The sequence below is a fragment of the Podarcis melisellensis genome, assembly GCF_964234715.1.
Source record: "Podarcis melisellensis genome assembly, chromosome: 5".
In the NCBI taxonomy this organism is placed as follows: domain Eukaryota; kingdom Metazoa; phylum Chordata; class Lepidosauria; order Squamata; family Lacertidae; genus Podarcis; species Podarcis melisellensis.
The window spans coordinates 40,876,395-40,892,488 of record NC_138537.1 but is presented as its reverse complement, the minus strand read 5'-3'; the positions used below and the strand labels follow the sequence as shown (position 1 = coordinate 40,892,488).

The window sequence follows — 16,094 nt, the reverse complement described above, 5'->3', positions numbered from 1 at the left end:
CTGTGCATCTTACTGTTCTGTAACAAAAAACCACCTCACACACATGTATGCATTTATAAATCTTATCTATTTGTAACTGCCATTCTTAACCAATAAAATACGTTTAGGCATTCTGCATAACAAAGAGAATATGAGAGCATTCAAATCAATAATGTTTTAATATCTTTCATACAAATCATATTAAGGAAGTGAGAAGGAACATACCTTACTTTCTCTGTGGTGGTCCCCTACCTTTCACACATTTGGGTGTGCATGAAAAAAGGTCATTTCATTTTATTCATTTTTAGCATTGTTTCATGATTTATTTGGCAATATCATATTTGCTTGCTGCCTTTGGCAGTGGTGGCAGTAATTTAATGTCATCAGAATTTCCTGGATGTTGCATCTGGGACATGCTGCTGAGAAATGGGAGCTGCCTTTTTTGTAGTAGTCATTGGTCCTGAAGCACAGCCTTATTCACAACCCATATTTCCAGCATATTTAACCCCACTGATATCAGTGTACCTAAGCATACTTTACTGTGTGGTGAACTGCCCTTCTTGTACTGGAGATTTAGAGTTGAATTATTTATTGTGAAGTTATTTCTTAAATTTATGAAAAATAAAGAAAAATTCTCTCTCGTATTTCTTGAAATATTGTTGGGGACATTACTGTGAATAAAGAATCTTAGGCAAAGTTTATATGTGATATTTAAACTCAAACTTAGGTTTTCATTCTAGGATATTATGGTATCTCATTGTTCTTGGTTTATGACTTATGCAAAAGGATGCATATCTGCATGCTATTTCCATAGGCCCTGATCCAGCAAGCCTTGTTCGCATGTGCTAGCTTTCCTGGATCTTGGAATAGTTTTAACAGTTTGTGGTGTGTATTGCATTTCAGACAAAAACTAAATCCTCTCCCTTGTGTTTCCTTGGATTGTTTTGTTGTTGGACAAAAGCAAAAAATAATTATGTAATTACCCTACCCCCCCCTTCAAAACCAGAGCCGAAACATTTTGCTTTAAAAGCACTTTGGCAAGGGAAATTTCCCTCCCATATGTCAGTTCCAACCACAGATTCAATCACTATTGTTTTCTCCCAAGTGGGCCAATATGAAGTCATGAAAGATTTTATTATTATTTATTATTATTAAATTTGTATACCACCTATACCCGCAGATCTCAGGGTGGTTTCCAACAATATTTCAAGAAATTGAAGATCTGAAGTTTGTATTTAAGGTGTCACAATACTTTTTATAATAGTAGTATTTCATGATTATAATAGCACTTAATGAACATTATTTGAATAGAAAAGTGTACAACCCATCTGGAGTGAGAAACACAGTAATATGTTGTATCTATTCAGAGACTACATGCAACTATTGCTATTTTGTGATAGTACTTTAAGATGAGGTTGACACCAAAACTTCAGCATACCTGCTTGCTTGGAAGATATTAGATATCCTACTTCTTCCAACAAGCACGACGCTGCCAAGATTGGCATCTCCAACTATGTGCCGAAGGCTGCAATCCTAAATCAGGTGTGCAGGAGAGGTGGGAGAGTTGTGGCCACGCAGATGTTGAATTCCAACCATCAGTATGGCCAGTAGTTGGGGAAGATGGGAGCTGTAGTCCACAAACATCTGGAAGGTTAAAGCTTCCTCCATCCCTACCCCTAAACACCAGGGGACAGCCCCCGATTAAAACAAGCGGGCTTTACTTGCGAGCGCATTTCCATAGGATCGGGCCGCCTACCGCGCACAATTCTATATTTCCATATCGCTTTACGCTTCGCCTTATCTAGATATTTGTATATAAATATACATAACTGCAGTTTCGTTTTTTGGCATGCTGGGGAGGGACTGTTCCAGAACTGACCCAGACGTAATAGGGGCGGAGGAAACCTGCGGGAACGCTGATACAGAATTTTTTTTTAATGAAACATTTGCCCTGCCGTCTCCTTCCGCTCTGAGAAACTACAACTCCCATCTACCCTTGCGGGCATGAGCAGTAGACATTGAGTGACGCGGTTGATCATAGGACCCGTCTGGCGTCAGACGAGGGCGGGGCGGGGCGCGCGATCTTGGATCTCCTTTTAGCAACAAGGAAGAATAAGAAGAAAGCGAGGATTGTTGGGGCTCGCGCGGTCGCTTCCAGGCGTAACAGGTAGGCTGGGCCGGGGCTCGTTTCCCCCTCTGCCCGGGAAAGAGCGAAGGGCGGCGCGCGGTGTGTGGATCTTGCAATGGGCCGGGGACGGAGGGCGGGCAGCTGGTCCGGCGGCTACAGCTTGTCTGGGCGAGCAGGGGTCAAATCCAACGAGGTCAGGCCACCGTGTTTTGTAATCCCCAGGACTGTAACAAGTGCACGCAGTCTAGGTCGCTGTCCTCGCCTTTTATCCTCCTCGGAGAAGCGCTCCGCTTGCTTCTTGAGGTGCTTCTACTTCCTGCTTTCTTCTTGCTTTTTCCATCTTAGCTTCGGAGGAGAAGGGGGCTCAGTCAGGGCGGAGGTCGTCTGAGTGACAGTCGGCGAAGCCCTTTTTGGGGTGGAGTGGCGGGCTCTTAAGATAACGCATAGCTGTCAACTTTTCCCTTTTCTTGCGAGGAATCCTATTCGAAATAAGGGAATTTCCCTTAAAAAAAGGGAAACGTTGACGGCTATGAGATAATGCCTTTCAAAGTCGCCCTCCTATCACAATTGTGCTTTCAAGATGCAGTGTGGATTAATTCTGGAATTTACAGCAGACTGTAATTCAGGATCCTCGTCAAATAGACCCCTGTGTGCGAGGAGCACAAAATAAGCCGATAAAGTACTTTGCAGTATAATAGCACCCCCCCACCTCAACAAAAAACAACAACCCGGGAACCATAGTTTATGGGTGCTGAGAATTGTAGTTCAGTGAGGGGGGTAAACAAAGCTTTCCAGGATTCTTTGGTGGGCAACACATTCACTAAACATACTGGAGACTGGACATTGACAGCTTTCAGGACATGGGAGGCCTGCTAGAAAACAAAAGCATCATCTCTACAGATGGTTTCATCGTCAAACTGCTGCTTTTAATTAAATGGTGATGATGTCATTTTTGCTCTAAAAACCGCACTTTGGGATGTCGAGCTCTCTTTTCTAACTTGGGTTGTACCACATTTAATTGGGCGGCGTGTGAAAGTGCTGCTGAAATATGGACAGAATATGGCAGGGTGGGAACTGCTCTGGTAGCTTTGTCTCCAGATTAGAGTAACAGTGAAGATGTGATTTATTTATTTGGTGTGGCGTCATTTCCTCATGACAGCACGCCCACCTGACCATTTGGCTGGGGGAAGGGGGAGTGCCCTGCCACGGGAATGCTGCTTGCATCATTCTGTTGTCAGCGGGAAGCCGGCTTAGCTGGCAGGGCCCTCTGCTCAGCACGGAGGCAGTTTGGACGGCTCTGCCCCTCCCAGATAAGTGTGTATAGGATTGCAGCCTTGGTCCCTGGCATCTCCTGGTGAAAACAACCTCTAGTAGCAGGACCCAATCCAACAGTCCTGCTGGAGACTCTCAGTAAGAAGGGCCATAATTCAATGGTGGAGCCCACACCTTATATGAGAAAAATCTCTGGCATCTCCGTGCAGAAGTGGGAAAGACTTTTGGCTGAAACCTCGGAGAACTGCTGCCAGACCCTGTAGACATTACTGAGCTAGATGGATCCATGGCCTGGCTCTGCCTAGTGGAAATCCATACACTCCTATAGACAAGCTCAAGCCCTCACAAAACAATCTCATAATCACAGTAGTGGCTTTTTAAACCTAGTACAGTGGGCAAAAAAACAACCAGTACTATATTTTCAGCTATTTTCATTATTTGTGACAAAATGTGGTATGCAGTACATAACGAGAGAGAGAGCTTTTCATGTACGTAGTAAACACAGCAGCTGAACTTCCATTCTTAAAACAATTTTTAAAAATGTGTTAATTTGGATACAAGTCCCATGGGATTTACTTCCTGGGAAGATTCTTCTGAACGCCATGGGAAGATGTAAGATTTTTTTCTTAATCCTTTATCTGTAAATAAAAGTGCATTTGGTCTCTCAATGCAAGTCCCTTTCTTTCTGTAATTGAATCACTTTTTGGTATCTTATCAGCTATATTGGCCCACAGAGTAGCTTTCTCTCCAATTGAACCTGCAATCCCAGGCATGCTTCATTAGTATTGTTGAACTCAGTGGGATTTCTTTTGGAGTAAACCTGGATAGGATCAACCTGCAGCTCCAATTAAACAAGACATTACTGTTATAAGAGGGGTAGCTAACATGGTGCGCTCCAGATGTTTTGACTACAACTCCCATCAACCCTGATCATTGGCCATACTGATAGCAGTCCACGACATATGGAAAGCATGAAGTTTGCTACCCCTGTACAGTATGTCTGGAGACCCCAACCTCCCATATACTTTAAACACAAGAGACACAGACATACCCTACCCTCTGCCTTGTAAGGAAGCCTGTCTCTCATTTGGAGAAAGAGAGACAGAGAAAGTCCTTCTGTTCATCACACTGGTGCTACACTGATGTCTTTCTTTTCTCCCTAGCATTTGGAGATGGCACTGGTGAAAAGTGGATGGCTGCTCCGGCAAAGTGAGTAATGGATTCTGTCAGCTCGCTCTCTCTGTCTCTCCCCTCCCTGACTTGTTTTGGTGCCAAGCAACACATTAGGTAGAAAATCCATGACTGGATCTTATCAAATTTTCTGTGATGTGCAGCCACTGAGGCTGACAATTTGACCTGAGCATGAGCAGTGGGAGAGAGTTTTTCCTCCTGTGCTGATATCCCAATCCAGATTCTCCCTTCCCTAGGAAACTGACTATGTGCATCCCCCCGCTCCTCAAAGCACAAATGGGGGAGAATGACACTCGGAATCAGGAACCCTCTCCCTACCCCGCTTCTGCTTGGATTAAATTAGCTGTGTTGAATTAAAACAAGACACCAGAAATCCAATTCTAGGTCTCCTTCATTCTGTGTAGTTTGGAATGAAAGTATGACTCTGTTTGCATGCAACGCTAAGGCAAGCAATGACTCGGGACAAGCAAGCGTGTTGATGCTTGAAGCAAAAATGACAACCTTGACTAAAGTTCATTGTTTGTATTCAGCAATACAAACCATGAGCCCAGGTTTGGATGCAATGTTAAGCAAAATCATGGCTTAGCTCTGGATAGCAAAACCGAAGTAGCACCTGGGGAGGAGTGAAGCTTCTTCAGTTTTTGCTCTGAGTAACTACAGTCTTGTTCATTCATGCTGATCATGGCTTGGCTCAGCATGTCTGTTTCAGAAAAACATGGCAAAAAATCATATTTGGACTTTATGTATATATGTGTGTGAATTTCATGCTATGGTGACATAAAACAAATAACGTTTTATGCAAAATTCCTTAAAAGCAATATTTTTGGCCACCAAATGAATAAAAAGATGTCTGCTTGGTTCTGATGTCTGGCTAAAGGTTTGTCAGAGTATATTAAATAGTTGCTGTGAAGTAGAAGTAGGAGCTTTTTCCTTGACATTAATTGCCTTTGCTACTTCTGTTATAGATTCAGAGAACTCTGGTTTAAGAGCATTTCAAACACGATCACTGAAAGCAAAACAAATATCAAACAACCTAATCAATGTGGAATTTGATACAGTTTAGTTAGACCTCTCAAAAAACAATTGATCCCTGTTCCTTTTAGGTACTATATTAAGGCGTTGGAAGAAGAACTGGTTTGATCTGTGGGCTCATGGCCATTTGTTATTTTATGACGACCAACATCGGCAGGATCTAGAGGATCGAATTCACATGAAAGTTGACTGCATCAACGTCAGAGTGGGAAATGAATGCCGAGGTGCGAATATCTTCTTTTTATTTGAACTTTCCCACCCTCTGCATACATACACCTGCTCAGTGCCACCTGTAATACAAATATGAAGGACTTACCACTATATGTAGACTTGGTTCTAAATTCACAAAGCCATTTCTCACAGTGCTAAACCAGGCATAGGCAAACTTGGCCCTCCAGCTGTTTTTGGACTACAACTCCCATCATCCCTGTCTAACAGGGCCAGTGGTCAGGGGTGATGGGAATTGTAGTCTCAAAATATCTGGAGGGCCAGGTTTGCCTGTGCCTGTGCTAAACTATGACCAGTGATGGTATCAATGGGGCACTATGCACATTTCCAGTGCACCCATACATGCAGTGAATTACAACCTTATTCTACTTAGTTTAACATAAATGCTGAGGATCCCCATCGCCTTTTCTCAGGACATAACTGGCATATTCTTGTTTTGTCCTTTGCAGGGGAGAAGGGAGCTTATTTGCAAAGCTACCTATTTTATTTTATTCTAGTTATTTGCAAAAAAGAATTATGTTACAAAATGCAGTGGCACCTCAGGTTACAGACACTTCAGGTTACAGACTCTGCTAACCCAGAAATATCCATGTGCTGCTCTGGTTTGCCAGAAGCGGCTTAGTCATGCTGGCCACATGACCCGGAAGCTGTACGCCGGCTCCCTCAGCCAATAAAGCGAGTTGAGCGCCGCAACCCTAGAGTCGGTCACGACTGGACCTAATGGTCAGGGGTCCCTTTACCTTTATGGGCAACTGAAAGACCTGGGAACTTGCAGCACAGCCTTGCACCTCTAGGTGTTCCTTTTTGCAGCAAAGGCTTTGTGACATACCTTAAATCAAGTGGAACTTGGGTGTGTCTCCTCCGTTTGTCAAGCTTAGGATTCTGCTTTAGTTTCTGAATCAGGCTTCTCATTGTATGTGCCTGCTCAAGCCTCTTTGGAGGATCTGAGTTTAAAAGTGAATTAAGCATTTAGCTTGGTGCCACGTGGAGCTGAATTACCATTCTTTTACTTCGCCTTTCTCTTGGGCAGGTTTCCAGCCTCCAGAAGGGAAGCCTAGGGATTGCTTGCTGCAGATCATTTGCCGTGATGGGAAAGTGCTCAACCTCTGTGCAGAAAGTGCTGACGACTGCTTGTGAGTTTCTTCTGCTTACTTGAAAATAAAAGACCTTCCCTTCTGAAAGAGTGACATGTATGCATAATGGACGGCCATGTGCCACATGTTCTTGAATGAGTTGCTTTGCAAAACAGTTGCAACTCTCCCAACTGCAAGAAGCAGACCCACGTCTTAGCTCACTTCCCAAAGCGGATGTTTGAGCTAATTATCATGGTCAGATAACTAACTTTCCCCATCCCTTTTGAAACTGGGGGAGTGTAATGACAGCTTCACACCAGGACTTTAGCTGAGCATCTTTGCTTTTTCCTTTCCAGATTATTACCTATTAACAGATGGTTCAATTTCCCTCCACTTATTAATAGCCTTTCAAGGATTTATGTCTTTGGGGATATTTTATTCTTGCATACTGATAAAGGGAATTGTTGTTGCTGGTCAGATTGTTTTCTAGGCTAGTGACTCGTCAGATTGAGCATCAGGCTACACATGGTCTGCATTCGCATGTAACAGCAAACCCTGATTTGTTTTGCTGCATTTGCATGTAGTGCTAAGCCAAACTATGACATTAAGCCAAACTTGTGGGCGCTGGAGGAGAATGCAGGCAGTTTGCTCCTTCCTGGTCCTTCAGCTTAGCATGTTGCCTGAACCCAGGCTTGTGGTTGAAGCTCTCTCCTCCTTAACCACAGCTTGTAGCTAAGGTTTTTTTCTGGCTACGTCTTGTGGCTAGATTGGAGAGATTTAACCCTTTGCTCCCTGGCTTTAATTGTACCCCAAGCTTGCTGTTAGTCCTTGAGGGGAAGACATGGATTCAGGACATTGAACTCAGCTGTTTTTCACTTTAGTAGCCAGTTTGGATTGAGAGAGGGAGGAGACACTTTGACCTAAATCCAAAAGCATTAGTTAGATTCCCTCCCTCTGCAATTGCATTCCCAACCATAGCTACTTTTTTTGTATAATAAAAATGCACCAGGTCTTCTAATCATGCTCCTCCCATGTAGTTTCACCACGAATAGTTGCTATAATTTTTTTCTAATTTTTATTTTATTTTATTTTCAATGCAATGCAAAATTATAACAAAAATTACAAACATTGAATCCAAAATAAAACCATACAAACAAGAAAGAAAAACAGAACACAAGAAAGCAAAAAAGCACACCTCTACAAATAAAACCCTATCATCATTCTAATCTAGTCATTACATACATATACACATATTGACTTCCTTCCTTTGTTCTAAGACCTCAGAATTTTTACTCTTACTAAATTGTTGTGTCTAATGTAGATTACTTCCATCTTTGTACTTTTTTACACCATTTTTCTTTTTCTTTAACCCTGTAACACATCGTTCATTACATACCGATATACTTACTCCAGAACAATGTTTTTTCATAAACTCTTTAGCACAACCCCATTCTTTTAATAATTTCTGGTCCGATTGCCCCCTCATGAATGCTTGAGTCTTGCCACAATTTTGCTACAATTTTTTTCTAAACTTGTTAACATGGAGGTACAATTTATATTAGTGATTCTTCCACCATTATGCTTTTTTTTTTACACTGTTTGCTTCATATTTTATACAGAGCTTGGAAAATTGCTCTCCAGGATGCCAGAACAAATGGGGTAAGTTGGGTTTTGTGTGTGTATGTGTGTGCTTGCAATAGTAGCATTGAGAGAAATAACCTTTCATTTAGATTTCTTTTTTGAGTACCTTTTTTGTGTGGCTAGTACCTTGGCCCACACTTCTCTTGTTCTGATGGAAGGAGTAAGTGTAAGAAGTGCATAGGAAGCTTAGGAAGAACCTTGCTGCATCAAACCAAAGCCTCCTTGTAGTTCAGCATCCTGTTCTCACAGTGGTCATCTGGCCTTATTCCTATCATCATCACAGGCCCAACTTGTATGATCCATTCCTTGATCATGTTAGCCAGTGAAGGAATCTTTAGGAAGATAGTTATTTCAGAAATGAGCAAAAGTCAAATATTACACACAACATGATGCGTAACGCTTCAAAGGTGCCCTTTGCCACTCGCCTAGCATGCCTGGAGCAAGTAGCTTCCCCAGGGGACCAGACAAGCTGCAGCCTCTGATTCTGCTTAATACACAGGCACACACCCTTGTCATCGTGCTCTTTCCTGGAACCAGAAAAGAATCCAGCAGGGTCTGGTGGAAATTGCTATGCATTTCTGGCCCTGTAGTCCAAGAAGTGTTGTCCTTTGGTGCTTTCTCATCTCTGCTGCAGACCTATCCCAGCTCCCGCCCTTGATCCTTAAAAAGGTAGGAGAGCAAGTCAAGCCAACTCAACAGGGCTCTTTGCAGCTTGAACAAAAACACAATGTGGCTGTTGGTGATCATCCACAAAGCCATCTGTGTCAGGGTTGATGCTGTCTTCTGCGGAACATAAAAGTGGCATCATGGTTCTTCTGCCGCATATCCACAGGGTGAACAAAAATAATAATCCTTTCGTGTGCTAGAAGCAAAGCCATCTGCTGGAGAGCAGGGAAAGAGAACACAGAGAAATTTTAAGAACTTGGTAATTTTGGTATGTTCTCCCTCTACCTCCGACAGTGGCATCTTCTTTCCACTTTGCCTTGTGTCTGATGTTCTTCCCACTTCTCACCTACCTAACATGGAACAGAGTGGGAAGGCTATACTTTTCCATTTTGCCCTGCATTGTGCGTTAAACTCCTCAGTTTAAGTATTGTTGATCAGTAATGCTATTTTGTACAGTAAGTCAACAACTCAGCATTTCCCAAAGATGCTAACCTCATTTCAATTTCCTATTGAGTGCTCCGTTTATCCAACCCTGCTCCCATCTGCAGTGATTGCAACTGAAGAATTTGAACAGCTGCTTCTGTGTTTTATGTTAACATGTCCAGGCCTATATTGGTTCGGAAGTGATGTATGACGACAATACAATTTCCTCGTCTCCTCCTCCGTACACGGCTTATGCAACACCATCACCTGAGGTAAGCTATGGAAAACATGATATAAGGAGAGTTTGGTTAGTTCAAGTTGCTTAAAATTGGGCATTTTGTGAGGTGACCTATGCATAAAATTTAGCTAGCAGGTTTCACCTGTCCTGAAGAAGCAGGTGGTGCGCCATACCTGAGCTGGAGATGTCAGGCAGCACCTGTTTGCTTGAGCTTGTTGAATCTAGTTGTAAAAGGTCTTAAACCCTTGCCCATCTTCCATCACAGCTTGGCGTATTGTATAGGTGTCCTCTTCAGTTTCAAGCGAAAAGCCTTGTAGTTAAAGAGAATGGGATGCCGCACTCAGGAATGTTTGGTTCCAATGTACACTGCTAACAATTGTTCTCAATGTCATCAGGTTTATGGCTACCCACAGTACAATGGCGCATATCCACCACCCGGCGCTCAGGTCTTCTTTACTTCTAATGGACAGACGTATGCAATCCCCTATCAATATCCAAACCAAGGTAACTGGTAATATTTATTCTTCTATGACTTGATTTAGTACATTCAGAACTCTGCAGTTTGGATTTGCATTCAGTATTTCCCCCACACAACCCCCTCCCCCTTGGCAGTAAGGTATTTTATTACTCAACAATAAATGAATAAATACCCTAAAATTACCATTTCTTCAGTATATATAATGCATTTGCCGTATTTTCCCATTTATAAGACTCCCCTATGTATAAGATGATACCTATATTTTTGAACCCTAAATTAAGAAAACAATATTCAAGAATTTACAAATACAGATTTTACAATATTGTTCTTCCAATACAAATCAGACTTCCCTTCCCTGCTTTTGTGGTGTCTTCTCTTATTTAAATTTTTAACACTGCGTTTTCTACTTTACTCCATTTTTTTATTATTCTACAATTAATCTTAATAGTACTTTTAACTGCTTGATTTAAGTTAACCCTACCAATGCACTTAGTTGCATACCATAGTTTTTCAAATATTCCACAAATAATCCCCCCCCCTGGTTTCTTAACACACCCATTAATTTTGCCATTTCGGCAGAAACCATCAATTGAATCAGCCACACTTCCTTGGTTGGAACAGCATCCTCTTTCCATCTCTGGGCTAAAAGAAATCAATATTTTAAACACCTGAGTTTGCCCAAATTTGTTGAGCTTTTTTGGGGGGAATTCGTCCAAATTAGCTGCTGCTGAGGGAGACAGGCAGGCAAGGCAGCAGGAAAAGGAACCAGAGTTAAGCAGGGCATGAAGATGACAGATGCCAAGCAGAAGTGGAACGAGCAGCTGAAGCACTGGACCGCATTTTTCCATGTATAGAACGACCCACTATTTTGGACTAAATTTTTTTAGCAAAAAACATTGTCTTATACATGGAAAAATATGGTACTTATAATTTCCCTCCCTATCTCAGACCTAAAACCATAATATTGGTCAAGTAGAAAAAAGGTTTAAAATGAGGATGTAACATAAGAGATAGTGGTATAATTCTCATCTTCGATGGTATTTTTCTCTCCCAAATTTTTGACGTGTACTTTACTTGTACATTACTAGTGCATTAGCATGATATGAGAGGGTAACTTAGACTACAAGAACTATATCCCAGTCCATAACCATACTGGATTTGAAGTTGTTATATATGCAGTTAGTTTATATATGTTTTATTATATTGTGCGATGCTGCATAGGAAGGGAATTAAATTAATAATAAATTCAGTAGGAATGAAATTAATAATAATAACTGCAACATTTTGACTGCAACCCTGTGATCACTTAACCTGGGACTGAGTCCCACTGAAACTCCTGAGTAAACATGTAAAGTTTTGCACTGCTAAGTATGTTTGGCTTCTATTGCTGGTTGCTTGTATCAGAAATATGCCATACTTAATTGCTTAAGTCAGTTTTGGTCATAAAATATGCCCATGCTCAGGTTACTGAGGGAGTTTCAGTGCCAGATTGTAATTAAATCTGTGCTGGGGAACTTGTAGCTCTCTAGATGTTTCTGGGACTTCAACTCCCATCGGTCTCAGTCAACATGGCCAGTAGTCATGGCAATGGGAACTGTAGTCCAGCAACATCTCCAGGGCCACAGATTCCCCATCCCTCCATTAAAGGTTGGAGTATTCTTACACTGTCACTGCTGGTGTGCAAAGAAACCCGTGTGTGAGTTCTCAACCCATTATAAGGTCATCCTGTGCTACTGCGAAACTATAGTATAAGACAAAAAACGTTTGATTAATTATCCTGTATCATATGCTTCTGTGATATGACAGCTGCTTTATGGATTATATTGTATTTGAATGTGTTCTTATGGTTTGACTGGCCTGTCTTCCTCTTCTTTGGCATGAGTGGTTTGTGCCCTCACAATAACAGCGTTGAGATGTGATCCTTTAAACCACATTGCTACAACTTTTCATACCAAGTGGGCCGCAAGAGGGGGAGTGAGGCCAAAGTTTGACACCACCTCAGCCAATGCGCTGCCTTCCCAAAGCCAGGTGAACAAGGTGCCAGGCTCTGGGAAGGAGGCGCAAGGCTCTGGCAGGGTCCTAGAGGCCTCCTGCCTCCTACCCAAAGCTGGAGTGAAGGGCCGTGAGGGCCAACCAAAGGACCAACCAAAATTTTTTTAGGACTGAAGTTGTTAAGCTTTTTTAAGGACTGAAGTTGTTATAAGGTTTTTTTTAGGATATTTTACCCCAGGAAATAAACTGCCACAGGGGCCAGATTAAACCGACCGGTGGGCCAGATTAGGCCCCCGAAACGGACTTTGGACATGCCTGGCCTAGTGCCTCGGTTACCCAGTTTTGGGAAGCCAGTGCAAGGGCTGTGGTGTGGGAGTGTCAAATGTTGTCAAGGGCTGTCCCAAAAGGCCTTGAGGGCTACAGGTGGCTCTTGGGTCACATGTTGGACTGCCCTGCCCAACCACATTATAGAGGATCAGCAATGAGCCATATTTGTGTGTGTGTGTACACTCGCCTTGGGGAACATGATATCTGAATGTAGCCACTGGGTGAAATACAGTGTTAGTCATACTCAGAGTAGACTCAGTAAAAAGGAGTGGATTGAGTTACTTGAGTACGACGTAGACATCACCCACAGCTTTTATCGGTCTTCCTTCCCATTACCTCCTCTGTGTGTTCGTTCAGGTTCCCTGGCATTGAAAATCATTTACTTTTAAAGACCCAGCTATCTAGCCCACATTAACGGCAAGGCTTTCCTTTCTCCGTTTTTATGGAGTCCAGAATGTGTTGGCCTCCCAGTTTGAAGGAGATCAATGAAAGGGAACAAGAAGTTTCAAGTTTTATTTCTATTTCAATCCCACGGTGTTCTTCTTTCCAGGTCCTTATGGCCACCCTCCTGCGAATCATGTCATCATTCGAGAGCGCTACCGGGATAATGATGGGGACCTGGCGCTTGGCATGCTTGCTGGAGCAGCAACAGGAATGGCCCTGGGCTCGTTGTTCTGGGTGTTCTAGGCTCCCTCTGGAGCCACAAAGCGAAGGGAGACCTGAAGTCTTCTGTGTGCAATAATATGTATTTGCAAAGTACTTCACTTTAATCTACAATTTTTTTCCGATAGGTTCTAGTAGTACTTTTTGCTGGTGGCAGGCAGGTTGTAGTTAACAAAAATTCCCAGCTGTCCCAAAGGTGCCCTTTAGTTGAAAAGTGGTTAGCATAATGGCTCGTGGTCAGATGAGTTTGTGATTCTATGCATTGATAAGTAAGTAGCAGTAATATCAATGAAGTGTTACTAATGATGGCTAAATGGCCACAGTTGGCTCATTTTTACAGTCAAATATTAACCATCTTGTTAAAATTACTTCAGCTACTGCCTCAGAATGCTAACTGGAAAGCAAGGGAGCACAAAAGTGGGTATTTCTGAATCCAGGGGATTTTGACTCCGACATTTTTCTTAGCACTCCTAGAAGACAAAGATGATGATTCAGTAGCCATGCCGTAGGATCCATTGAATGTTTTCTTGTATTCAAGGGAGAGCTCTGGTATTTCAGTAGCTTGACAAGGATTGCACACTTACTGTACAAGTCCTTCCCAAGGCTGAACCAGGGACGGGGAACCTTTGGCTCTTCAGATGCTCTTGGACTACAACTCCCATCATCCTTGATCAGTGGCTATGCTGGCAGGAGTTGGGAGTTCAACCAAATATGGAGAGCTCAAATTCCCTCTCCCTCGTCTAAGCAATAGAAAAATCTGACATTTCTTCTAGAAAGGAGTTTGGATTACCATGCAAACCATTCCACTGTCCTAGAAACCGCAACCTCATTTAGATCCTAGTAACAGTTCCTTAGGGTAACGGTGGCCGGAAAGAAAGCTTAACATGCGGACATCAGGCCTCCAGAACGTTTGCTAAGGCAGGTAGAAGGATAGTGAATTAATAGGTGGTAGGAGGTGTTGTGATGGGGATAAATGTGTTCAAAGTCTAACTTCCTGGTTTAGGTATATGGGAACCTTTTGAATCTATATTGAGATTTATACAAAGTAATTATGCTCTCTTACCTGCAACTACAAACTACTTCTAACAAGGGCTTCTACTTTCCAGACACACTACAGAGATACCTCTGTTTTGGTTGCACGCTCCAGTCTGCTTCTCCTTCTGCAGCTAAATTATCTGCTTTAAAGATGTAAGACCCCTACTTCTGTGAGAGGACAGAAAAAAGAGCAAGTATCCCCACCTGGAAATTATTTTCAGCAGTGTAGGTTAATAAAAAGAAAGGCACACCTATTTTTATCCATCCATTGCATGTGCATCCTGTTAAAATCTGAGATCTACACAAGACTCTTCCAAGTGTCTATAGGCTCTGCTGTGTTCTCTGGTGAACCTGCAAGCTTTGAACAGCAGCGAGCAAAGGGGACTTGGGTTGTGCCGCCTGCCGTAATGACAAACCCTAGCCGAATGCATTCCATTCCTATTTAAATGGGATAACTGAATTGTGAGTGAGGCAAAGGCAAGGTAATGGTACTGGAAGTCTTAATATTGGTCTTGTACACCTTGTATGCCAGTGTTTGCCTTGGGTGTGTCTATGCAACTGCTGTTGAAATGCAACAGGGGGACCTTATTGCATCCAGCAGTTGTTGGATTTGAAAGTGTGGCTTTTTAAAAAACCCTGTCAGCAGTCTAGGACATTTCAAAAGACAGTACTGTGAACTGAAGAATGTGTGAACTGAAGATGCTTTATTTAATAGGTCTGCAGTCTCTTATTTAATACCCAGGCAAGTATGTCGTAAGCCTTGTAAGTTACTAAGAAACCGATAATACACTAAAAGCAGCACTAGCTTCTGCTCTGATTTTGTAATTTATCTAGTGTAATTTTAAGACCATCTCTTCTGTGCTATTATGTGTACTGTACAGAATTGTAGAACTTCCAGAAAACTCCTTTCTTTGTATTTGTTACTTTGTGAGGAGAGAAAAAAATAAATGTAGTCTTTGAACTTTTGGCAAGTCAAAAATTTAATACACTCGTCATTCCTTGATAAGACGTCAAGTTCAAGTTGGTTATAACCATAGAAAACTACACTGGGAGCTGTGGGGGGCTTCATTTTGCCTGAATAATTATTTGCACATTGTAATGGGCATAATGGGAAAGAACACAAGTCATCGACTAGCTGGATTTTAAAATATAACGGCTAAATCATATGCTCCTGTTGGATAAATGAATTCAGTAAACTGCAAAGCAAATAAAATCTTTCCACGTTTATCTTGCGTTAATGCCAGGAAATAAATCTTGACCAAGCTCAATATTAAAGAAGGGTTCCAAAAACTTGGGTAGAAATCTGGATTTTGCATCATATGATTGCGAGTAAGATAACGTGCAGTGTCAACTATCCTCCGCATGCCACATAATTCCAAATATTATTCAAGGAGTTGTTATTATTTGCTATGAAGTGGCAGAAAGAAGGCATAGTCTGGAGACATAGCCTTGTAAACACCACCCTTGGAGGCCAGCCCTACTATTGAACAAACTAAGGTAGCTGCTTCAGGGCGCAGATGCTTGGAGAGAGCAGGGAGTGGTAGCAAGAGTGCTGGAGGACAGAGTTGTGTGTTCTGTGTGGTTTGCGCTCCCTAAGCTAGCCTGCTTTCTCCCAGGTACAGAGGACATTGCCAGCATAGATGGAAACTTTGCTAATTCAGTTGGCTTCCTTATTTCTTTTGATAATACCAGGAAGAAAGGGGGGAGTTATAAATATTGTGGATGTTT

At 42.3% G+C, this 16,094-nt stretch overlaps 1 protein-coding gene across 1 annotated transcript; it reads left to right on the top strand.

Moving 5' to 3' along the window:
* The first annotated feature begins 2,011 nt into the window (after positions 1 to 2,011).
* Positions 2,012 to 15,350, top strand: PLEKHB2 (pleckstrin homology domain containing B2). The gene is made up of 8 exons (XM_081911569.1): positions 2,012 to 2,146; positions 4,543 to 4,588; positions 5,674 to 5,826; positions 6,861 to 6,963; positions 8,523 to 8,562; positions 9,816 to 9,905; positions 10,267 to 10,375; positions 13,219 to 15,350. Exons 2-8 carry the CDS (start codon positions 4,552 to 4,554, stop codon positions 13,353 to 13,355), a joined length of 669 nt encoding a protein of 222 aa, XP_081767695.1. The 5' UTR covers positions 2,012 to 2,146; positions 4,543 to 4,551; the 3' UTR covers positions 13,356 to 15,350.
* Positions 15,351 to 16,094: the final 744 nt, after the last annotated feature.